Source organism: Lipophrys pholis (assembly GCF_963383615.2).
Source record: "Lipophrys pholis genome assembly, chromosome: 15".
In the NCBI taxonomy this organism is placed as follows: Eukaryota; Metazoa; Chordata; class Actinopteri; order Blenniiformes; family Blenniidae; genus Lipophrys; species Lipophrys pholis.
Genome location: NC_137642.1, coordinates 24913456 through 24939138, shown reverse-complemented (window position 1 = coordinate 24939138; position 25683 = coordinate 24913456). Strand labels below are relative to the sequence as shown.

At 41.4% G+C, this 25683-nt stretch overlaps 1 protein-coding gene across 1 annotated transcript in view; it reads left to right on the top strand.

The window, feature by feature from the left end:
- Positions 1–25683, top strand: part of ehbp1 (EH domain binding protein 1) — a 187637-nt gene that overhangs the window by 15286 nt on the left and 146668 nt on the right. Inside the window, 3 exon segments of the mRNA XM_080481503.1 lie at positions 3077–3134; positions 3220–3315; positions 9641–9694. Of these exon segments, the coding sequence (XP_080337629.1) occupies positions 3077–3134; positions 3220–3315; positions 9641–9694 (208 nt within the window).

Genomic DNA, 25683 nt, shown 5'->3' with positions numbered 1-25683 from the left:
AACCTGATACAACACACTGCACAGTATCTGCAGAGGGATGGTTTCTTTCCTTTGCTGATGTTGTTTCCAACTTGTGATGACTCTGAAATGTCTCAGAAGAAACATTGAACACCTACATGTTCTCTAATGCCGTGTTTTGTCTGGATGAGAGCAGCAGCTAAAAGTCTTAAACGTAAATGTGGGAGGGTTTATCAGTGCTTTGTGCCAGTCTCAGAGGACTCTGATCACAGCTTCCCCGCTGAGCTCTCTGACCCACTTCTGCTCTTTCCTGCCATCTTTTTCCAGCTCACCCACAACCACTCAGACTGCATTCATATTCCAAGCGCTTTTACTTCTACATCTTGGATCATCTTTAAAAAGAAAAACATTTTCAGAGTTAATGTGTCTCTAATTCATATCACACATCAGTATACATGCTTGTAATTCTCCTCAGCTTGTAGCCAGTATTTATCAGTTTAGAGCATGCATTGCTATTCACATTGGGAACGCGCTCCATTAGTCTACTAAAGAATTAAACAATCACGCCCTTTGCTTGTCAGCACCAAAAGTATTTGTCGGTTAAACCAATTACTGCCAATTACAAGTCAGCTCACTGTCCCCTCCCTGCAGCAGTGCTTGAGAAGACTGCAGTTTAAGTAGAAGGGATGCCGTTTTATTCATAAAAGCACAGTTGTCTGTTTGTGTCTCTTTGTTTTGTAAGAGCGGAACATTTGTTGTATGTATGTTGTATGTTATATTCTCCTTCAGTTGAGTTGGGACTGAACTATAAATTAATTGTAAATATAACACCACAAGATGCATTAGGTCCGCATGATTGATGATTGATGACTGGTGACTCTTAAAGAGCCTTTCTTCAGGCCTTTTTGACGTCGTCTTTATCACATTTGTTTTCTTCTCTTGTGGCATTTCTGGCCTATGTCTCATTGATTGCTGTTACACGGTGAGGGACAGAGCCCGCCGCCCAGAAGAGAAAAATACACTAAAAAGTGTGGAGAAGACATTTAGCCCGCAGACAAATGGTTCAAATGTTTCTCATAGCGCAGTAAATACTGTACAAAGGGGAAAGAGGCAGGGGGCGATATTTTTGTGTGTGCAGCGTGAGCTCGGATATGCCATGTGTTCTCGGACAATAGCTTCTCTATGTGGGGCCTCTCCTCAAGGCTGAAATAGTTTCATCACTCCTCCTTCTCCCACTTCTTTCTCTCCTCTGCTCTCTTAACTTCTCCCCTCCATCTTTCTGTCACGCAGCAACTTTATCACTCTTTCAATCCAGTGTTTAGCTTGCAAATAATAATGAAAAGAACGGACTTGCTGGTGTTAGCGCTGTGTTTGTCATACTGCTGGAATAATCCCAAATACCCAGTGTAATCCTAGGAAAAATAAGTATGGGCAAACAGAAGTGATGTTATGAGTCTGATGTCACCAACATTGACGCCATTGATACAGCTTCTTTTTTATTTATCAGCCAACATATTCACTGTTGACAAATGTATTGGGCTGACTCGTACCGGTTTGCAGAAAACAAAGTAATTCCAATTAGATCCTATAAGAACTTTCGTTGGTCCCTGGTGGACTTAGAGGTTTGATTCATGAACATATTTTCAGTCTTGATGCTTGGGGATGTATTGGTTGAGGGGTATGGACACTCAGAGCCAAAGAATGGCTCAAGCCTGGACTTTATATTGTATTGTAAGGATGTGGTGATAACGGTAGATTTCTGGATGCATTGTTTTGCATATCATATCAAATCACTCTAGCTTAGTACTTAAAGTATTGATGACCTTAATAGTGATTGATGAGTAAATACTGGATTTGAGTATTTAAGTGAGACACGCACACAGTTTGTATTATTGATAGTAGCCAACAAGGAATCAACTTATCCTCAGTATAGACCTTAATACTGATTTTCCTTCCTGGCCTGTTGAGAGGTATTAGATTTATCTTTATTTTACTTTATTATTATTATTATTATTATTATTATTATTATTTATTTTTGTTTTCTTTCAATTTAGCATGTTGTTATTGAACTACGCTTTGACATCATCTCTGACTTATACACAAATGAACCGTAACTTTATTAACACTGACAATGTTTTATAATGGCTTATGTTCATGAATATATCTGACAGCCAGCAAACATGTCTTTAAAATTGATATTAGAAACAAAACTTAGGAATTTCAGTTAGTATGACAGGGGCAGAATTGTCAAATCACCTCCATAACTTCAGCTATCATGGGGTTTTACTGGTCCGCAGTGGTCATTACCCATCACAAGTGGACCAATAAAGGATTAGTGGTGATCTGATGGCAGAGGCATGTGTGGCCAACTCGCATTGATAAATATAGTGATCAAAGACTTAAGTTAATGTTTGGTTCTGATAAAAACATGGTAGAATAGACGGCTCAAGAAGGCACCTTTGCAATATGAGGCATGTGGTCATAATGTTATGGCTGATCTCTCGCAGCATCTTGTTGGATCTGACTCAGTCAACTCCCTGATTACTGGATATTGCTCTACATCTATTTATTGACATTTTTAAACATGTATTGGTGAATATTGAACTTTAGGTTTTCACATAAGCACACCATGCTTTGACATTTGATCCAATTGATTTTCTCCCGTCTGTTTGCACTGTCTCTCCTCTGCGATCAGTGTGACTCCGGCCTGGTCTGGGTCGAATGATTGTGACTCACCCTCTTTCAGTTTTTTTTTTCTGCCACACTAACCTCTTGTGTGTGTATTTCTGTGCGTGTGCACTTGTGTGCATGCTGCAGTCCACAGAGACAAAGCCAGGGTTTAGTTGTCTCATCATGATTTATTCATGCCATTAGTGACTGCAAGAGTGTGCATGTGCGTGTGTGTGCGTGTGTGTGTGCGTGTGTGTATCTGTTTATGTGTGTACGCTGGGTTATTAAAACTTGATGCCTTGAGATAAAAGCTTGTTGGACTGATGGTCTCATCAGGTCATTGTGTAGTTAGACAGAGGTGAAGAGATGGTTGTGTTGGTGAATGGATGGCTTTCTCCCTCTTCCACTCACGTTGCTTTTTTTTTTTTTTTTTTTTTAAATCTCACAGGCAACCTGACAAACTGGTGGTGGTTTGGACCCGCAGGAGCCGGCGGAAATCCTCCAAGGTTTGTACTGAAGAAGAAGCCGACCCAAAACTGAATAATACAAGTTCCTTTTTCTCAAAATAATTGATTGTCTTTTGTCTCCCAGGCCCACAGTTGGCAGCCCGGCATCAAAAACCCCTACAGAGGAGTTGTGGTGTGGCCTGTACCAGAAAACATAGAGATCACTGTCACTCTCTTCAAGGTGGGTTACAGCTCCTCATCAGCATAGGAAAATCTAGACTTTCCAACATTTTTTGGACTATATCTCCAGTCCTATCTCTATACCTATTGTATGATACAGTTGTGTCTGTAAATGGCTGCCTTGTGTGGATAAGATCTGTCACCGTGCCTGCCTTACTTAAACATGCTGGGCCTCCTTGCTGACAGGCCGGCTCAGGGCTCAGTGTCCTGTTACCTCTTACCTCCTTCCTCAAATACCCACACACCGCACTGAATAGTAAAGGTACTAGTGGTGTATGTTACTAGACGAATCTATTACTGACCTACCTATTTATCAATGCATTTTCTACAGCAGCTCAAACCAAGCTGAAGCCAATCCCAACTGATAAAAGCAGGATACACCTTGTACACCATGCTAGTCCATCACAGAGCAAACACAGAGACCATCACACACATACTCTCCCACTCCTAGGATCCATTTACAGTCTGAAGCTAACCTAACAAGCATGACTCTGGATAGTGGGAGGGCTACCAGAGTACATGGTGAGAGCCCACCCAGGCTCAGGGAGCAAACTGTGATCTCCACTCAGAAAGGCAAGCAGGTCCAACCCAGGAATATTCTCTGAGCAAAATCAACAGAGCTAACCACTAAACCGCAAGGCCACACAAAGAAAATCTATCCGTGACCAATAGATTGTATGTTCATTGCTCCATAAACATGCACAATAAACAGCTTAATGATTGCTGTATATTGAATGTACAAAAACGTTTACCTAACGAGTCTTTGAAGCGTCCGTCTATGTTCCAAATGCACTTAATCCACACCAATCTGACACTGACAGATTCACTGGTGATAGTTTTCTGGCCCCTCTGTGTCTGAATGAATGGGAAGTGGAGGAAGCAGCACCAGGCTTGTAACTTGCAGCTTAATACAAGTCTAAAAGAGTCGTGACAGACTCAAATCAAGGACTTCATGATGCTTGATATAAAAACACACTGACCCTCTTTGGGTATACATACTTAAGTTGATCTTGTTGACCCTTTATAGCAGTGATTCCTAACTTTTTTCTTGAGGCACTCAAATCTTTACTATTGTAAATGGAGGTGACCATTTTTAGTTGAACCAAAATGCCTAAAATAGCTTTAGTTTCCCGCTATGTTACGCTCTGGAGTTCTACTGTCCCACGCAGTACACTGTGTTATTTACCAAAAAAGTACTGTAATTATTATAATTATTGTTAAAAATAGATACTGCCACTTGCAATGATGGTCTGTGTACAGTCCTCAAGTTCAAGCACAACATAATGTTTCTATTTCTAAGATAAATGCATTAATCAGTTGCACTAAAGAGGCCAGACACTCTGACATTTACACTTTTATAATAGATTATAGTATCTCAATAATGAGCAGAATTAGTTTTTCCTATTTTCAACTATTTCCTTCAATTTACCATTGTTATTTTACATTAAAAACATACAGAGATGCACCAGTTAGATGTCCTCTGATAACCCAGATATTTGGTAGGTTTCCTGATTTTGTAAACTTGATTTTTGTAATAGATATGACTGTGTAAACTGCAAGACACCAAATGATTAATTAAGGCAAAATATTCTATGCATATCTTAAAAACAAGTAAAAGACATGGCTGATAGGAACTAAAATGTGAGTTTTGGGTTAATCTCCAGACATTTGTAAAAACATGCTGTGATATCTGCTCTGGTGTCCTCTGGCTCACTTCTCTGGGTCTGTGCTCCTACTTGTGAGTGTGTCCTTTCTGGGCCCAGTTCCACTTCCGGTCCCAGAGGAAGTAATAAAGATGTTTTGTAATGAGACACAAAGGAAAGCCACAGAAAGCACAGATCATCCACTCCTGTTGGACTGAGCCCAAATGAAATACGATTGGCTCAGAGAGTCTATGAGCTTCTTGTCTCAGGTAGAGCAGCTATCACCCACTGTTGTAATGTACATGAATCATGAAGCAGAATTAGACCACAGGAAGAAAAAAGAAACATCTCTCTATCAGCATTATAACAGAGGGACAGACCAAATCTGAGCTGCTGACTAACTCAGATGTGAATGAGAAATGATTCCTCAGAAAAAGGATTTGAAATTTGTTATATCATATATTGAATGCTCCTGGCAAGTACTGTAACATCTCTGTTGACTAAACACAAACTTTAATAAACACTGTGGGTGTAATTTGATGAATAGTAGTATTTACTGTCTCAACGACTTGCAAAGTTACATAACTCAAACTATCTTCCTTTTATATTCCTGAGGTTGTTGTACTTTAAGTTCACAGCAAAGAGAAAGACTTCATGTAGAGTAATTAGTAGCATTTTACCCTCGCTGATTGGATTTTGAATTCAAAACTCAGATTTGGTGTTCAATTCTTCAGTCTGATCCTGCAGAACAAGTCATAAACTTTTCATGGTCTCAAATTTCGTTTTCTGAATGTTTTTTATTGGAGCAGTCAGGGGGGTAATATTTATTTATTAATATTTGGAGCTAATATTTAGGTTGCGTCACAAAAATACCTCCACACTTGTTTAATTCTTCTATTGAAGTGTTTCTAATCATACTAATCTCATGTATCTTAATGAAGGCGCAAAAGTAATAGAAACATGTTTATTGCTGTTAGAATAGTCTGAGCATATGTCTTTGAACTGTCATTGAGTCTCAGATTAACATTGCCTTTCAGATACGGCCGAAGAATTTGTGGAAAATGTAACAGAGATGAGGATTTGTGACGATAGAGTTTGTGGTGGAGCTCTGGTTATGGACAGAATGTGCAAACGGTATTTCATGTTTATGAACAAGGCCTGAAGCCTAAACAGTGACTAGGGTCATTTTCGTGGGGATATGGTACTGTAGACACATTTACAGTCACCTGGAGTTGTTATATTAATTTCAAGAAGACACTTTTTGTTTGACAAAAAAGGTGTGCAAGCCACAGTATCGTCTATTTAAATCTTGAATCTCCAACTTTAATAGACAAGCCAAAGTAAGTTTCTTAAAAGACAATTTTAAGTTGAGCTGAATCAGATCATCATTGCTGGCTTCCACTGTGAGTATTTCTTCATCTGACTTGAGGTAAAAGCTCCACCAGTGATTTGAAGATTTGAAGCCTCTCACAGGCCCGTTTGCCCCGAAGCTCTGCAGTGGGAACAGCTGAGCTCGGCGGGATCTGCAGCCAATGCCTTAGGGAGACACTCACCACGGGAAGCCTCAGATGAACTTTATAATGTGCAAGAAATGGCAAAAAATTGAAAATGAAATCAGCTTTGCAGAGCTCTCGCTACTCCTGCTGCAGACAGAATCAATCACAGCGGAGACGAGGAGTAAGAGTGGGCAGGAAGTACCCAGACGCACCATTACTGCCTCCACAATCTGCTTCTTGGTGTGTTCCAGCTGGCGTGTTTGTGACCGAGCCTGGTGACTTTAATATTGCATCAGCTTCTCTCGGAGATCTGACACGACTGGTTGCACGGTGGCAGAAGCACAGAGGACGTCACGTGTGGCTCTTGTAAATGTACAAACAGGCGAATAAGATCAGAGTGTGCACAGACGGCTGATGATGCCACACTCTGCTGGACTTCAGAGGCAGTTTGTGCAGTTGTAAAACAAAGGAGGGTTTACAGTGTGTAGAGGGGTAGAGGGGTGGCGGCGGCAGCGATGACGCTACAGTATCACTTTCTTTGTGTGCTTGTGTCCGTGTGGGCGTTGTGCTGCTCGATTGTTGTACCAGACTGCAGGAATATTGATTTCCAGGGGCGTGTCAGTGCATGAAAACTGCACTTGGAGACAGCAGCGGATGCTCCGCGGTTCAATCTGTGACTTCAGACACAATGTGCAACATGGGTTGGTTTTCTTTGACTTTCCAGAAGGTAACAATTATGTGAACTTGTTGTCGAGCAAAGCTAATTCACTTTTCGGTTTTTTTGGTCAGACGTGGTTGACCTCGCCTCATCTGAGCTACAGATTTACATTAGGATCTCCTTTACTTCGACTTCACCTAACTTGACTTGTACTTTGGAATAACTTTACTTCAAATCCATTTTAAGTTCATGGTTTTTTTGTGATCTCTATCAGTAGGCATTAAATTAAGTGATGTTATGATCTGGAGAGTTGCCACGTGAGTTTAAAGCTTTGAGATCCTTCATCTCCAGCAGGGATGGGCAATTTTAATCATAACTGAGTCACAACAGAGTAATTTTCTCTTCCAGAGGGTTAAACATGGAACAGAAAATGTATTGATGTAATTGAATTGGAGGTATTTTTGTAAACAACAAAATGAATGACAGTCGACCGTAAAAGGACTATTTAATCAAACATCATGTGTTTGATAATTTCCACTTCGAAACGTACAGTAATTAGTTTAACAATATTTAAGTCACAATTTCAATCGATAATAGTTCAAATGTGGTTAATTGATCTTCATTTCTGCAAGTCCAGCAAAAGTTTGACTTATTTACACTGGTTTCACGTGATTAATCATCTTACTGTTTTACTTGTGTGTGGCTGTGGCTCTGTTTGAAGAACAGATCGAAAGGTTGAAGGTATGATCCCTCAGTGTCCCCCTGTCAATATCTCGAAGTGTGTTTGGGGAAGTTGTTTGAAAAGTGCTAGATATGTGAAATCTAATTACCAATGATTTGAATGCGTCGTATATATTAGTTGCGGACTAGAATTTTAGTGTTGCCAAGATGGATGCTTGAATCATTGCGAGGGATTTTTGTTTTGCTGTTTTCATTCCGTTCCTCAGTGGGATTTCAATCAAGCTTCCTCAATTCAGGCGTTCTCATTCAGCTCATTGGTGACTTTAAATTGGCTGTAGGTCTGAATGTTTGTGATTGTCTGTCCTTCTGTGTTGGTCCTGTGATGGACTGGCTGGATGCTCTCGTCTTTCACTCAGTGGAAGCCGGGATTAACTCCAAATTCCCACAATTCTCACCTGGATGGATGAATGTGTACATGTTCATCTTTCTGGGTTAACATCATCCTTAATCTTTTGTCTTTTGGTTGCTTTTCTCTTAGAAACAATTTTTGAGATTGAGGCCTGGTTAGCAATGACCCTGATTTAACCACCAAAACCGCATTGACCTGAATTGGAGTTTGTCCCAGTTATGATAGGAAGCTGAACATAAGATAGACAAGTAATGATTACCTTCCAAAAATACAGACAACATTGTCGATGAGATGGTTGCATTAGTGGCGGTTGGACTGTCATTTCATTCCAAAGGCGACAACATGAGTTTTATCCAGTCAGCCTGATTTGTATGGGTCCGCCATCAGATGTGCATCTGCAGTCTGAGAACGAGCTGCAGTGTGTGCGCCCATGATTTGTGTTGTTGTGTACGTGTTGAAGCGAGAAGGTCTGTGAAGGTCATCCATGCTGCCTCCTTTACTATCTGCTTCTGTGGCATTAATCGAACATGCGAGGGAAGAAATAGAAAAGACAACAATGCAGATTGAAAGAAAATCAGCTTGAGAGACCTGCATTAAGGACGAGATTCAGATTCAGTAACGCCTCTCATCCCTTCCACGACACTCTGGGAACATTAACCAGCTCCTTCAGTGGCAGACTACAGCAGCCACCATCCAGGAAGGAGCGTCACCACTGCTCATTCATACCTGATGCTGTGAGCCTCTTCAACAGCAGAAACTGAGAAATAAATGTGTAAATACCACTGTCCTGGCACTGTTGCACTGTGAATACTGTACATATTGTAAATATTAATACTATGGAGTATTTTTCTCCCTGTATTTCCATATGTATACATATATTCATCTAAATATCTATTTATATATATGTAGTCTATTCTCTTGTGTGCAACTATCCTGACTATCTTTTAAGTATTTGTGTAATGTTGAGCTGATGTGATGACTGAATTTCTCTATGTGGGATAAATAAAGTCTGATCGATTGATCGTTCGGTTATAGCAGGCATTTGAAGGAAAAACGAGAATAAATAAGACGGAAACCAGCAGTGTCTGACATGGGAGGGACAGCAAATCTAATTTAGGACCCAGAACATTTCCTTTGTTGTAACAGTGCCTCTTAGCAATAAATCTTTTGCTTTTTCCCTTTTAAATGGCCCCACCTCTATGAGGAACGAGTGTTTGGAGCACATTTGAATTTAAACATTCATTTATCGGTTCATTTTGCATACATATTATTGAGAAAAGGAACTGGCTGCAGTTGACTTGGCATCAACAGTGATATAACTTCACTTCAGTGAATAAAGAATAAAAATGGGACACCGGAATCAGGTCAGTGTGTGAGCAGACTGTTCAAACAGTGAATGAACCGTCACTCATTAACTCTGGCTTCTCTTTTCCACGCAGGACCCCCATGCAGAGGAGTTCGAGGACAAAGAGTGGACCTTTGTCATTGAAAATGTGAGTTCTAAATCAGTTCTCTCTTCTTTTTTTTCCTCGCAGGTTTAGTTTTACTTCTCATAAAAAATATAGATACAGATTTTATTCTTTAGACCATAAATATTTAAGCCTTTATCTGTTGTATTTTAAGTGATTTTAGCTGTCGAGCATTGTAAACAGACTATTATGATCATAAATAAAGTAAATAAAATAATTGACACTTTTTACTTTGTGTCCAAAAATAACTCTTTAATGATTTTGAGATACATCTGCATGTAAATTCTTCTTTAGATTTTCTTCTGATATCCTATTAATGCTATAGTGGGAATTAATGCCAGCTGTGTCATAGGTACAAGACTAGCCTCTCCTTATGCGTCCCACCTCAGTTCATTTTCTGTGCAGGTTCTGCCACCATGTGGTCACTATTTGCTACTACATGCTTCCCCACATTTCTGGACAGTTGCCTTCAGATTGCAGTGTTTGTGTTGGTTAAATGACATTTCGCTGTTTGTGTTGGTGCCTGCATTTCATCAGGAGTGCCATTCATGGTTGCAACTCGTGCACTTGCACAGCATATACACTTTTGAAAAGTCAAATTATAGCTCAAGAATGAACCTCTCAGGAAGATTTTTAATGTTACAATCACTATGAGGGCATCTCCATGAAACAAAACAGTATTTTCAGTCCAGACATGGGGAGTTTCTCTGCATGAGATGTGTGATTACACATCCTCCAGTGAGCATGCTGTAATAAAAAAAATTAAAAAAAAAAGTACAAGAGGAAAGAAACCATAAAGCAGCACTTTGTGAGGATGGAAGGAAAAAGGAAAGAGTAAAGCCCGTCTGCTGGAAACTTTCTGCTCTGAAGCACTTTGCTGTTTTCCATACTTGTGCTCCGGCCTAATTTTTACAGTCACGCTGAACAAACGTGGTCTTTGTATTTACACTTTTCCAGGTGCAGGACATGTGGAAGTTATGACAGATTTGTTCTCGCTGGTGCAGAGAGCATTTGTTCAGTAACAGGTAGTATGTGAGAACTGAATGGAAACAGTCAGCGTTAGTGACATGTGGCGGTTTGATTGCCATCTTAACAGTGTCCATTGCATTTATGCATTTACTGCATAATGTAAAGCAGCTGCTCTTAACGAAAGTGTCAAACACAGTCGTAATGTGGATGCTGCGTCATCTTTTTTTGGGGGTCTATTTTCTTTGGAATAAATTTAAAGACGAGTAATCAGATTTGTTTCACAGTCGTCTCAGGCAGCTGTTCTTGGTTACTGTGCAGTCATGATGATCCATTTTGTGTGGCTTAGCTTTCTTTTCATTTGTACAAATCACTGTACCTCTAAAAAAAACCCACTGTAAAACCTTTTGTATTCATAAAGCCTTTAGAATTACGTGCTTCTGCACGAGATCAACTGTTATGGTATTTTACTTACAAATGGCCTCTTTCTCTCTCTAAGACCATTCATAACTGACAAGTCGTCCTTCATTATGACATTCAGCTTCACATCAAGAGCAAATCTACTGCATTGTCAACAAGAAGGAGAATAGAAACGACAGACAGAGAACATAAGAACAAGGTTGTTTTTGGACACAAATAAGGCCACGTCGATGATCGATTCACAGTCATATCTATAGCCTGTTTTTTCATTAAGACAGGGGTGTCAAACATCAGGCCAACAAAGGGTTTCAATCCAGTCTGCCACTCCACCAAGGCAAACAGTCATTTTTGGAGCTCAAAGTCCTCGGTCAGTCTTGTTCTCGCTTGTTTTTTTTGTCTGATGGCCAGATTTTGATTGTAATTCCAGTCCAGTTTAAAAATCACTGGTGTCCAGGATGTTTCATCCAAAGGAGCCTGGACGCTGAGTTTTCCTGGTATACCTGACAAACAGCTTAGTACAGTGGTATTGTCCAAACTATGTTAATTTTAGATGGTGATACATTATGTTCTCGTTCATCTTGTCATTGTTGGACCGATTTTAGTAAACGTATGACGTCACAGCCCACAATGAAAGCCAATTGCAAATTAGCAATAGAAGCAAAACAATGGACAACAATGCACATTTGTACATTGCATACTTTTTGTCTGATTTGCTTTTTTTTGCTGTTAAATGCAAATGATCCGTTTTGTTTACTTTTCGTGATTTGGTTTGGTTTGGATTTGGTGTCGTGTTAGTCCGACTTAGCTTCACTGAAATCGAAGTTTTCTAACATGTTTTTATATATGTACTTTTAAAATTCAGTTTCAGTTTTGTCTGTGCAATCATTTAGTTTTTTTAAATTTCATGATGAATTGACTTTATGTGGGACTTTGACCCTTGACGTCGGAACCATTCACTTGCTCTCCCGACAGATTGATCAGCTTGTTTTCACTCTCTTTCTTCGACCTGCAGCTTCCTTCCTTCCTTCCTTCTTCTGTCTTTTGTAGGATGAGCCTGATCAAGGATTTATGTTGATTTCCATGCTCATAACATCTCAGCCTGTGGTTCATTACAGTGCATGGAATATGTTCTTGTTGTCTCTACTTTTATTTAGTGGTCTCTGTAGCTCAAGTCTACGTTTTTCATAGAAACAATTTCTTTTGCTCTGTCAATAAGATCCTAAATTGTAAGTCTGAGTGCATTACTCCTGGTCAACAAGCACACAGCTTTGAGACTTCTCCACCTCCTTATAAAAAAAAAGAAAAAAAGGTATTTAGGGGTAAAAAGTGCCGGCTGAGTGCCTCCGCTGTCACTTTCTTTACGGATCAAGCTCAAAGGAACGACAGCAGTCGCTGCTCTACCTTCCTCTCTTTGATAGAGAGCCGAGAAGACAAGCAGGTCAGCCGCTGCTCGCCGGCCGGAGCGTGGGAGAAAGCCCGAGAGGGAGGGAAGAAGACAAGGTGGTGGGTTCGCCTGTGTTTCTGCATACCTGACTAATGACGGGAAGATCAAAGTGGGTCTGCTGACAGCAGGAGTGGAGAGCACTGAGGAGGGAAGAGAGGAGAGGAGAGGAGAGGCAGAAGGCAACCTTACGCCTTCACACACTCACATGTGAAGGTTCCTGTGGGAGTTACACTCTGCCTTCAAGTCACCTTTATCAGCTGCTCTTTAAATGTTCCTAGAGATTTAGCTACGCATGCAAGGTGATCAGAACAATCTGCAAATGTCACTATCGGTTTTTCTCTTTCTATTTCTCTTGTTAAAACTTTACACGTCAAAGCACAAAAATGCTGAAAACTAAATGCTCACCACTTACAGAAAAAAGACTAAACAAATAAGAAGAACCACAAGAGTTGACTTGACCCACATTGATTACTGTCATGTCATATTAGAATTATTCCCAATCGAATTGCTTCAAAATATTCAGTAGAAAAGAATGGACCTCATATTTCCATCATCCATTGGCAAATTGACCACATTATAAAACATCATTATGAACATTATATAACCTCTCTGCGGATCTCTACCTGAGGTCTGGGACTCCTCGTGGAGGCAGCTACAGATCACACAGGGACTTTTCTCATGTTAGCAAAACAGCTTTAGAACCATAACAGGGTGTTTTTGAGAATATGACTCCTTGTATGTTTTTAGGGAGGAGCTGTGTCCGCCAATGTTCTGCAGCTTGTTAAAAAGCCTCTTAAACCAGAGGCTCATTTACAGAGCAGCTCTATTTTCTGCCACATTATGCTCATATTATGGTTAAACATGATAAATTGCTCAACAGTCTCATCAGTCGCATCTACCTATTTGCTCATGCAATCTCACACACACACACACACACACACACACACACACACACACACACACACACACACACACACACACACACACACACACACACACACACACACACACACACACACACACACACACACACACACACACACACACACTCTTGTTGATAGACAGGGTGGGATGGTGGTTTTGAAGAGGACGATCTCTCTGTGCTCCACCTGTTTCCTCCTGGGGAGTGTGTTGGCCGCTACAGCCAATCATAGCATATAGTTCTCCATAGGCATTTTGCAACCTAAATATTCAATTCTAGCATTTACAAATGGGCTGGAAGAACACGCAGTCTCGAGTATCACCATATATCCACCATGAACCAGTGCTTCAGAAAGAAACATTGAGAAGTCAAAAGTCTCATCAGGTATTTCAGCGCTGATAAACCAAAAGCACTCCGATCGTGGTCAAATTACAAAAACAAAAGATATAACATCTCGTCTTCTGAAATATTCAATTTTGAGATGTTCTACTTTTGGTTTTCCTGATTTATAAGGTAAAGACATACAGAACAATACAGAAAAAGTTTCACTCTTTGAAATAATAACAAAGACAATATTTCCTTCTGCATTCTAATACCTTGAAATACACCTTCATTTCTTGGAAAATGTAAAGGAAGGTGTTAGAGGGTCTGATCCGGCCTCACGGTATGACTTTACAAAGTGTAAAACTTATAGATCATTTACTGAATTTAAAAAAATACAACACTGAGTGTAAGTTATCTAGCATTTTTCAAGGGGAACCAGGTTTAAAAACCGATAATGAGTGTACGTTGATAAAACATGCAACCCACAGGCTGCAGACGTTGTGCCGCCTCACGTTTTTCCCCAATCTCTGCAGCAGGTAGAATTCACATCAGTGTAAACGTAGTTATTTCCCACTTCTGTGAGGAATTGATGTGTTGAAGGAAGGGCATGAAAAAGGTAATGTTACGTTTTCCCACAGTCAGCTTGGATCACCTCCAGTTGGATAACGCATTAAAAAAAAATGGATGGGTGCTTTTATAGCAGTAATAGAGCAGCTGATAAGAAATATAAAGAGAAAGTCTGCAAACTGGCCACAAGAGGGCAGTCCACCCTAAGATTAGCGCAAAGCCCTTTCCACGCAGTCATGATTAAATCTGTCGGATCACCTCCTTATGTCACCTGTGTTTGTGTGTCAGTAGGTAAAGCCTCCTGAATGTTTGTGCATATGCGTGTGAGAAGAACGGTACTTTATCCAAGCATGCAGATTGTTTGTGTCCCGCTTTGCTCTCACTTAAACTGTGAATGTGTAGAGGGCTCCCTCCTGTCAGCCTCAGCATTCAGGTATCTACGCTAATACAAAGTCAGGGCCCATGAATGAATGCAGCAGTGAGTGCCGCTCCGAGCAGGAGGAAGAGAAGAAGAGGAGAGGTGAGTTCTCCTGACCCCTCATCAGACGCTGGAGGAGAAAGGGGAAGAATACACCATTGTGCCCGGGCGGCGGAGATGATGAAATTCAAGATCCCCGCGCTGTGGCTTCGTCTTAATCTGGGGGCCCAACCTCGCGCTAGGCTAATCCCTCCCCGTCGAATTACCGGCCCCGGCTAGATTGTATTTTGTCATTGAAAATGACAGTGTCAAACACTACCTTTTTCTCTCTTCTATTTGTTCGTCTGCCAAGGCGAATCGCATAATCAAAAGATGGAGAAAGAGAGAGAGAGGGAGAGAGCTAGAGAAGGTAAAGTGATGGCGAGCGAGGGAGAGAAGGCTGGAAATGGCTACACAGTAGTATCTCTAAATTGCATGCTCCCCTTGCCTTTCACCCTTTTTCAAACAGGCGCGTATTATCAAAAAGGTGGGCAAATTGAGAGTCAAAAGATTGGACGGCTATATTTGAAGGCATTGTGCTGACGGGCTCCTTTGTGTGTGCATGCGCGTGGTGGGGGGTTAATGTGTGTATGTATGTCCGCGTGTATTCACCCCGCGTTTGCATATCAGCCAAAGCTGGAGATGGGAGACCAACTTCCCTCATCTTCAAAGCTTTGTGGTAGGATTTAAATAACACACACACACATACACACACACACACACACACACACATACATAGAACTATCATGCTGGATACATTGAATATACAGCGATGCACACTCCAAGGCCCACTCTTCCTTTCTCCTCCTCCCCCATCACTCTTCCTCCAAGTCCTACTTCACCTTTTTCACTCGTGTTACATCGATGTCACTCAAGAAATGAAAGATTGTGTGGCTCTCCCATCACACTGTTTCTGACAGTTACTCCAACTATTAGAGCAAATAAATGCAACGTCAGCAATTCTGTATCAGAATGGGAAAGTAATTGTTCAAAGTCATGTTAAAAATAATAAAATTTTAATTTGTTCTTCAAACTAAAGCGGAAACAAAACGGACTCGCCTGTATTTGACTTTACTTGATGAGCAAATGAAGGTTTGACTGCATGCAAAGCTGCCACTTATTTATTCCCTGTTTGTTTTCTATAACAGTGAGCGGGAACATCAGAAAAGCTGCGATCAAAAAAAGACAAGCGCTTCTGAGACTTTAATGTTATCATCAAAGATCCAGAGAGCTGCAGAGCGACCGTTTTGAAGACTGGAACTTGTTATTATCATTACCAAGTGATCAGATGCTTCCTGGATGTGGAGCAAAGAAGAAATTAAGACACGTGTAAAGAGCTTCAAGAGCAGTCTGGAGGGCGCCTGGACCACTTTCCCAACAAACTTCAAAAGCAAAGGCCGAGAAACACACTACGACTGAAAGGAAGGAACAACAGCTGTCAGATAGAAGCTGTTGACAGATTAAACTAAAGAATGCATTTGTGGGAAAGCGTCATTTTTGAAAAGGAAGTCTGCAAATAATAGTGCAGTCAAACTACAACAGAGCATGGTGGAGGTGGCATAATGCAGGGAGGCTGCTGTGCTGCGTCATGTACAGTAGGTCTTATATTTATCAAAGGAATCATGAATTTTGAAGTTCTTCAAGAAAAATGAATGTGTTGTTTAGAGTCATAAAAGCAGTTTTCAGGTGAAGTCCTTCGGTGTTTTAGCAGGTAATCAAAATACTCAAAACCAGCAGCACAAAGGAGAGTTCAGAGACGAAACATGGACTGAAAACCTTTGAATAGAGTTGAAATCAACCAGTTTTTAAAGGACTTAAAAGCTCAATGTGATGAAAGAGTTCAGAAACGGCAGCAGCAGGTAAAAACCAAACGTTAGAGATCAGATCTGAGAATTATTTTGAATGTGGAAATGTTTGTAGGTTGTGTCGTTCTTACCTTCAGTGCGTTGACGACCAGAGCTAACAATTGTTCAGACAAAAGATAGTCCAACATTTTGTGTTTGGAAAGTCTTTTATTTCCTGTTGTTTTTCATTATATTATGGATTTTGATCATGAGGAAGGCCTCACGTCTGTGTATTGGTCAGCACATCCATTCAAAGTGAGGAAATCCACAGTTGAAGTCCAGCCTTCAGGGTCATTTGGGGGAGTTTGCATGTTCTCAAAGTGCTTTACCCTGATTATTATCACTGTGCGCTCTCACTCACTACTGGACAAGGCTGCATGTGCATGGCTTGACCTCCATTGGGAGCAATTTGGGGATTTAGTGTTTTGGCCGAGAACACTTGGTGAAGATGACCTTCAGTTTTCCTTCACAATCTGAAAACATGACTTTTTAGTTCAACAGGTGACTGGAAATTGTGTGAAAGTGAGTGTTTGTGTTCCGCCTGTGATCGACTGGTGATCTGGGATCAGCTCGTTGGATGAAGGGGTGCGGAAGATGGATGAATGGATCACACAGAGGAGATTAATTTGTTGAAACTTTTACGGACATCAGTGATTGGTGTTGGTTGCTTTGCTCAGTTTCCCATCACAAACCAGCTCCACGGCGGTGCATCTTTCTGACTTTACACGTGTGCTCCATATCGAGAGATTTTCATCAGGGCTTATGATAATGTTTCACCCCCTCGGTCATGTTGTTGCCGGGTTTCTTCTTCCCCCTCTTCATCTCTTTCCACCCTCCTCCCTCTCTCTCTCAGTCCTCTGTCTGAGGTGAAGTCCTGTCTATTGTGGACCTCGTCCAACTCCATTAAGGCCATTTCCACGCCACATACCTCCCACTTACGCCCACTCACACAGTCACACACGGTCACATACTGACACACACAGCGGGGGGGAAAAAAAAAACTATGACACCCAACCACTCACACACAGACGACCGTACCTCCATCACCTACACACACACACACACACACACACACACACACACACACACACACACACACACACACACACACACACACACACACACACACACACACACACAGGCTCACTCTGTCTGTATTGTACCCTGAGCCATGGTGTGTATACTGCCTCCCCCTCCTCTCCTCCTCCCCCCCCCCCCCTCCTCTCTCTGTCTGGAACACATTACGTAGGCCAGTGGCTTGTGAGCACTGACTGGGCCTCGGGGAAGAAAAACACAATTATTTCAGCCCTCGGCTATTCACGCAAAGGTGACAAAAGCTGGTATGAAGTATGAAATCCCAAAAGTTTCTCTCGTGCTGCGGCCGACAAATTGGGATTAATTTGCGCTCGTGTGCACGCGTGTGTCTCCAAAGTTTTCACCTTTGCTCATTTTCCGTTTGTTAAATAGTTTGGAGAACTCAAAAGGGCCTCATTTATTGTGTCTGACAGAAGAACTGGTGTTGTTTATGTGCGGCTTACAGCACTTATTCTGAATAATATGGGCTTTATAGTGAAAACCTGGAAGGATGTACATTATTTCCTCTATGTGTGTTTGTGTGTGTGGCTGTGGAGGCGTGTGTGATTGTGAGAAGATGGGGGCTTCTTAGTGTGAGATCACACATTCACACGTGCTTTCCAAATTAATTTAATCTAATTAATCGCTGTGAGGAGAGAGGACAGATGCTTCTGATTACCCCCCATGCCAAGCCCCTCCTGATGCTGGCACAATACCACACACACACACACACACACACACACACACACACACACACACACACACACACACACACACACACACACACACCAACCGTGAATGCTGTCGTTTTCTGCCAGTGCACAGTTAAAATGCATTATTTTAATGCACTGAAGCACATCCCTGTGTACGTTGGCTAAATAGGAAAGTGACACTCTTGCCCTGCAACAATAGACTAAATTACTCTGCGCAATTAAGCTCCCCACAAAAAATAAATTAACAATTTAATAGGAGAATGTATCCGTTTCCTCTTTCGTGTCTTTGTGGGTCCATTTGTGTCTTCATGAGAACGGCACCTGTGTCTCGGGAGGTGTGTATTTGGGCGTTTGTCCAAAGTGTGTGTGTGTGTGTGTATGTGTGTGTGTGTTTGTGCGTGTGTGTGTGTGTGTGTGTGTGTGTGTGTGTGTGTGTGTGTGTGTGTGTGTGTGTGTGTGTGTGTGTGTTGTAGGTGGCTGCGGAGGCCGGGTGGTCCCTCCTGTCGCCCTAATAGGCTTACTGGCCCCTAATCCACACCACACCACCCTGTCACATGGCTGGTCTGCTGACTAACTGCTACCACTGCCATGAGGTGTGTCTGTGTGTGTGTGTGTGTGTGTGTCTGTGTTTGTGTCTGTGTCTGTGTCCAGATACGTCTCTGTGCAGGTGTCGCGCTGGTGTGCGACTGTGTCTGTGTCTCAGCATGTGTGTCCGATTTAGTGACTGTGTATATGTGTTCTTTGTTAATGTGGGTTACTTTATAATCCAGCGTGTGAATCTGCTCCTGCTCTTTTTTTTTTTCTTTTTCTTTTTTACAGAACTGTAAATATGATATCTCTGAAGATAAAGGGCCTTGGCACAGTTGAAACAAGTGTTTATCCTAATCAATGTTAATCTTAATGACACCGGGGTGCAGTTTGTCAGTTTCATCCTCTCTGCTGCATTTATCTCTTTCTCTATCCAATGATTTCTGGTGGCCAGTGGGAACAAAATTTCTCACCCACACTTAATAATTCTTTACCAGCAAACCACACAGAACAACAAATATAAATGTACAAAGTAAAGTGTCATAACTTGAGAACAGCATATAATTTGAAAATGTATTGTTTCTTATGTATCCACATAATATAAATAACAAATTGTGTCCTACTCCTGCTATTACTGGTAATACTAATAATAATTATAATGAACATTTTAACCATAATAACACAGAACCTGTCACGTACAACATCCAGCCCAAACATTTCGTCACAATAACCTTTAAATTAATACTTTAAAGTTTTTCTTTGTTGTGGTGCAGAGTACATGTGATGAAAATGTGTATATTTTCACAAAACTAAACAGTTACGACCAAAAATGACTACAATCTCAACCTAGTCATTTTGATAGATCCTTCGGGTGCAAAATACAGTGAAATGTCAACAGAAAACGTCTCCTGTAGTTGTTTGCTTTCTGCATGTTTTTACAAACTCACCCTAACAACATGACTTCAAACGACAAAGTAGCTCATGTTAATGGCAGCATCACCGATGTCTCTGCTCAGGACTCAGTGTTGTGTCGTGTCCACTGCTCTTAAGAAATCTGTTAATACATTTTTCTTTGAATTTATTTTACCATTTGCTTGGTGGTTAGTTGGGCCGGATTGGAGCCCAGTTTGACACCCCTGAACTACAACCTGAGACACTGAAAACTCCGAAGGTTGGTGATACCTCAGTCAAGAACAAGCTGTGCCATTTTATTGGTGCGAAATGAGACAAACACGCTTATCATCAGAGTCAAGAGGTTTGAGTGGGAGGTCTTCAACTTTGTTTTCTGATGTGACCAAGTGGACTGATGGTTAGATAGGTACGCCTGTGGCTGGATGTCACACTTGAGGTCTCTGAGCTCGTGCTTTAACCGCGGACTGTCGCTGCATCACGAGCTTTGAGTGAGACCATCGTTTTCCTGTTTTTGTTTCAACAATAGTCATACTTTTTGTTGAAGAAGCGCTGCTCAATTCAATAGAGTAAGCTGCACAAACTTCCTAAGGAATCCACTTTTTAATGCTGTTGATCGAGAACTATTGACTGCAGCATGTAGTACACATTTGCAGTGCTTGCAGTGAATGTCAGCGAAGTTGTGTTTTTGCTGTTTCCATGGAGATGGAGACGAGTGCATTTTGAATACGTTATACCGTTGAAACTGTTTTCAAAAAGCGCTGATGGCTTCTCCAGACTCCAAACAACGTTCTTATTTAATGACCGTCCAAACGACCAAAGTTGTGTCTTGTTTTTTTATTGAAATGGTGAAAAATTCAAGTTAATGAAGTTGATGCAGTTGTTTATATTTCAGTGCTGCCATATAAAGACACTTAGGCACCGAAGGAGTTCAAGATTAGTGAATTTAGTGCGTAGAGTTAACACTGCATTATTAAAATTAACCATTAATAAAATATCTTTTTACATCATCTGAATAAGCTGAAAGTTACAAAAAAAAAAGATACATGTTTCCTATTTTTAAGCATAATGAGCTGTGGACTCATTTAATCTGTAATTTAATTTTGTAATTTTCACCCCATATGTTTTACTACTGCATCACTGATGTTTGGGGGCCTGGTACTTCACCAATGCAAACCCCCAACAATTACAAAAAGTAGCTACTTATAGTGAAAAATTAGAGTGAGTCTCGAATAGACCACTGGGAATGCCAGCCTTGAAAAGGGTCCTTATTTTTGACAAGTTAGTGTGACAAAATGAGAGACACTCAATGCAATAGAGGCTTCCCAGCAATTTAAACTGAAGAAACACAAAGATTATTGTGCTTTTCAGTCCCTCCCATTTCTAAAAAAGACAAGCTTTCCTCAGATTTTTCCACCATTACACCTTAATTCACACTCGTATTGTTGTTTAAATTCATTATTTTGACCAATGTCATCTCGATACATCTCCTAAAGCGCTGACACACATGCAGTCAGACACACAGGAGCCTTCTGTTGTCTTCAGCTCTTGGCACAGTATCGCTTGGCACATGCGGTATCTTCCATCTTTGTGTGTGTCTGTTTTTGCTTACATGCATACATGCATGTGTTTGTTAATTAAACTGATTAAACTGTTGCCCCTGCCGATGTGGGGCTTTGCCTTCCGTGCGTGCGTCATCTTTATTTCTCACTCTCTCTGCGTATCTGTGTGCCGCTTCGCTTCGACTCGCATTGTTTTGTCTGCTTCCTCGTTTTATCCTTGCCCTGTTTATTCTTTCGACTTTCGTCCTTGTGCGCCCCGCACGCTGCGCCTGTGTGTGTGTGTGTGTGTGTGTGTGTGTGTGTGTGTGTGTGTGTGTGTGTGTGTATGTGTGTATGTGTGTATGTGTGTGTGTGTGTGTGTGTGTGTGTGTGTGTGTGTGTGTGTGTGTGTGTGTGTGTGTGTGTGTGTGTGTAAGAGAAACATATGTTTGCAGTGTGTGTTGTTTACGCTTGCATGTGCGTATTTTGTGAGTGTGTCTTGTCCCAGCGGTCCGGGTTGTGACCTCTGCTTTCATCTCCTTAGTCTGAGGCTCCCGCAGCCCGCTGAGCTCTGCTCCCGGCCAACAACGCAGCAGATGTCACCAGACACCGCCGCAAACACTGACAGTCATATGTACACATGTTATTCCTTCTCACACATACATGATGCACCCCCCCCCCCCCCCCCCCCCCCCCCCACCTTCATACATGAACACACACACACAGCACACGGTGTTAGTGGCAAACACACTGGCTTCCTGTCACACACAGACACATATAGATACAGTTACAGCACATACATCCGGCCTCTGAGCCAGCCCAGACAGGTTTTTGTTTTGCCTCATACAGTGTGAGGTTTGACCCCAAAATAAACATCAAAACACAAGTTTCACCTGGGAAACTTCCTGCTGAGACGTGGCAGTTGCACACCGTAGATCTTAATGGAAAAGCTTAATTGGATGACTGTGCAGTGGATCCAAATAGGATATTTCCATACAAATCAGTTGATGATAGTGTCATAGTTTTTCCTTGTGTATCTATTACAGATTGGTAGGGTTTGAGTTAACATTTGTTTTGCTATTTAGAACGTTTTTTTGTGTACTACCGTGCAGAATTGTCAAACGTCATTCACTTCAATGTTTTTTGTAGAGTGCCAAATACAACACACTTTCAAGGCACTTTTACAGAGAAAAGACCCAACAATTCCACATGAACAAGCATAAGCGACAGAAGGAAGGAAAAACTCCCTGTTAATAGGAAGTCATCACAACTTTTACTTAAGAAGAAGTAGAGAGAAACTACAAAGTAAGTTAGTAAAAGTACAATTTGAACTTCTTAAGTGAAAGTAAGACAGATCATTGGAATTGAACTGTACCCGAGTACATCAAATATTAACTTTATTGATACACAATATGCTATATTTAATGATTTTTTTCTATGGTGATGGTTGTTAAAAAGGGATTCATACGCACACGCATGCTCATGCAGACACATTATAACTCTGTTATAATCAGAGTAGATACAACGGATTGATTCTATTCATCATGTCATTATGTTGTCATTGTTGACATTGTTGTCAAATTGTTTCCTGAAAAATCTTACCTGATGAGGAGTAAAGCTAAAAAATATTCATGAAAATGTATACCCCAGTGGAGTTGAAACTTGAAAAAGCTACTTACGTACAGTTGTGAAGTAGGAATACTTTCTTATTTGCCACCTCTTGCATGTTTAGATGGCCAACAGGGTAACGTGCTTTGAGACTGCCGGAGTGGTAAAAGAGTAGCTATAGGGTAATTTTTTAAATACATAAGTATATTTCTGAACCTGGTGGTTTTTGTGAACTCACAAATAATAAACAGCTCAGCACAAACAGTTGGTAATAAAAATACTGAAGTGGTCCTCTGACAAGTAGAAAGTTGAATTAAGATTCATAATGTAATAGCAGGAGGTCAGATGACAAATTGGACTTTGTGATTCTAATAACTGGTAAAAGTGCTGGAAGGTCCATAATCAGCCAAATACAAGCCTTCAAGTGGTAAAGACACCATGGACTTATGGAGTCCATATTTACATGAATTCATTTGGATGAATCATGTAGCCGTGTCAAGTATTTAACTGTCAGTTTTAGTTTGCAAAGACAAAAAAACAACACTTGTTGATATTAATGAACACATCAGAAGGTGACAGCAGGTCTGTCCGGGTCCTGCAGATGCTGCAAGCTCATTGTGTGCAGGCTGGTGCCAGTCTGAAAACACACACCGTGCCTCCTCCTCCTCCTCCTCCTCCTCCTCCTGGTTCTGCCTCCTGTCCCCAGGCTGACCCAGAAGACTCACACACCCTGGCAGAGGTGTCCCTTGTTTGGAGTTTTTTTTTTCTTTTTTTTTTTTTCAGGCTTCTGGTGTAAAATGAGCCTTGAAGCAATGACAGTACAGAGGTGAGGAGGAGCAATGAGACAAATTGGCCAGGAAAAGACGCACCGAGGGTTTTTTTTTGTGTGTGTGTCCAAATTTCACTCCTGAGCTTAAATTAATTGACAGGATTTGGTTTCGACTTTGACAGATGCAGCCACGCTGCCATATTTCACATCTCGGAATAAATTCTGAGTGCTGCGGTCTCGACATCTCATCAGATGCTCCTGGTCGCACGTTATTGGCTGCCACGCCCTCTCTTATCAGTCATCTGCGAGGTTGTCCTCTATCACTCGGTGGCCTCACATGCTGTCACCTGCCCTTCTCCCCGGTCGTCTCTAATCCGACTTTTCCTGCTTGTCTTTATCCTCATCTCGCCTTGTTTCTGGTGTCATGTGTTACACGGCGATGATGGGCAGTCAGGCAGTTCTGGCAAAGCACAATTGGACAAACAGTTATTATCTCCATCTCTTGGTTATTTATTTTTCCTCTGTGCGACTTAAGATGGCTGCTCGCGATGGAGACAGGCCCGTGTGGCCCCGCAAAACACCGGCCCCCCGCAAATCCCCCTGTTTATCCACAAGCTTGACCCACTGGGCCTGAGTGGGCGGGTTGTCCTGCTCACTAGATAGCCGTGATGTGCACGTGGCGATGGTGGTAAAACTAGTGTGTGTGTGTGTGTGTGTGTGTGTGTGTGTGTGTGTGTGTGTGTGTGTGTGTGTGTGTGTGTGTGTGTGTGTGTGTGTGTGTGTGTCTGTGTGTGTGTGTGTGTGTGTGTGTGTGTCTGTGTATGGACGAAGGTTTGTGGTGAACTCGGGTTTATCTTGTGTGTAGTGTGACTCATTTGACTTTATCAGTTTTAAAATCCGCTCACAGTGAGTACGTGCGAGTGCGTGTTTGTGTATGAGCATTTCAGCAAGCACACACACACACACACACACACACACACACACACACACACACACACACACACACACACACACACACACACACACACACACAATCGGTGGCAAACTGAGGCGACTGTTCTGCTAAGTGGCAATGAATAGGGTCTTGTGATGTGCTCTGATGCCAGAGCTAAGCCAGCCACTGACAGTTAGACTGATTCCTAAACACGCTCTGTTTGGGATGTAAATCTGTTTTCGGAGTACCGCACCTACAAACGGCGGGGTCAGGAGTTTTTGGTGGCCTGCCCTCAATGTGTGCAACCTTGGGTGATGAAGGACACGGTCTTTCAGAACAACTGGTAGCATCGGGTGAAGCTGAATGAAACACAAACATTAGGCCGGCTTTAGACAATGGCAACTGTCAAATTTTAAAAGACGTGGCCCTCAAGTTCTGGATGTTTTTTTCTTGCTGTAATTTTAGTGGTGTTGAATTCCTCTTTTCATGAGGACCTGTCACAAGTCCATCATCCAAACAATAAGTTTATTTGTTTATTTATTTTTTGAGACAGTTCAGTCACAGAGAGTGTTTAAAAGCCTGCTATTCAGTGAAGGCTGAGCTACAAAGAAGTGAATATGAGACTTATAAAAGGTTTGTTCTAACTTTACTGAAATACAAAAGGAACTAACAAAAAATACAAAGTGGAAGGTCCTAAGATACAGTCAGATATACAACCTGGAGAACAGGGAGTGTAGTCAACACACGGGCCAAAAGAAGGTGAAACAAGGTAAAAGTCTTGATACGAAATAAAACAGGAAGTTCTGTCAGTTCTACTAAATGGAAACTTGACTTGAAGTGTGTGGTTTAATTTATGTTGAAGCAAATTCTAATGTTTAACCACCAGAATGTCCATTCTGCCCATCCATGCTGTTGCATTATCTTCTGCTTCTTTAAAATCACAAGAAAACACTTCTGCTTTGACTGAAAACACAGTTTCAATTACTTTTCACA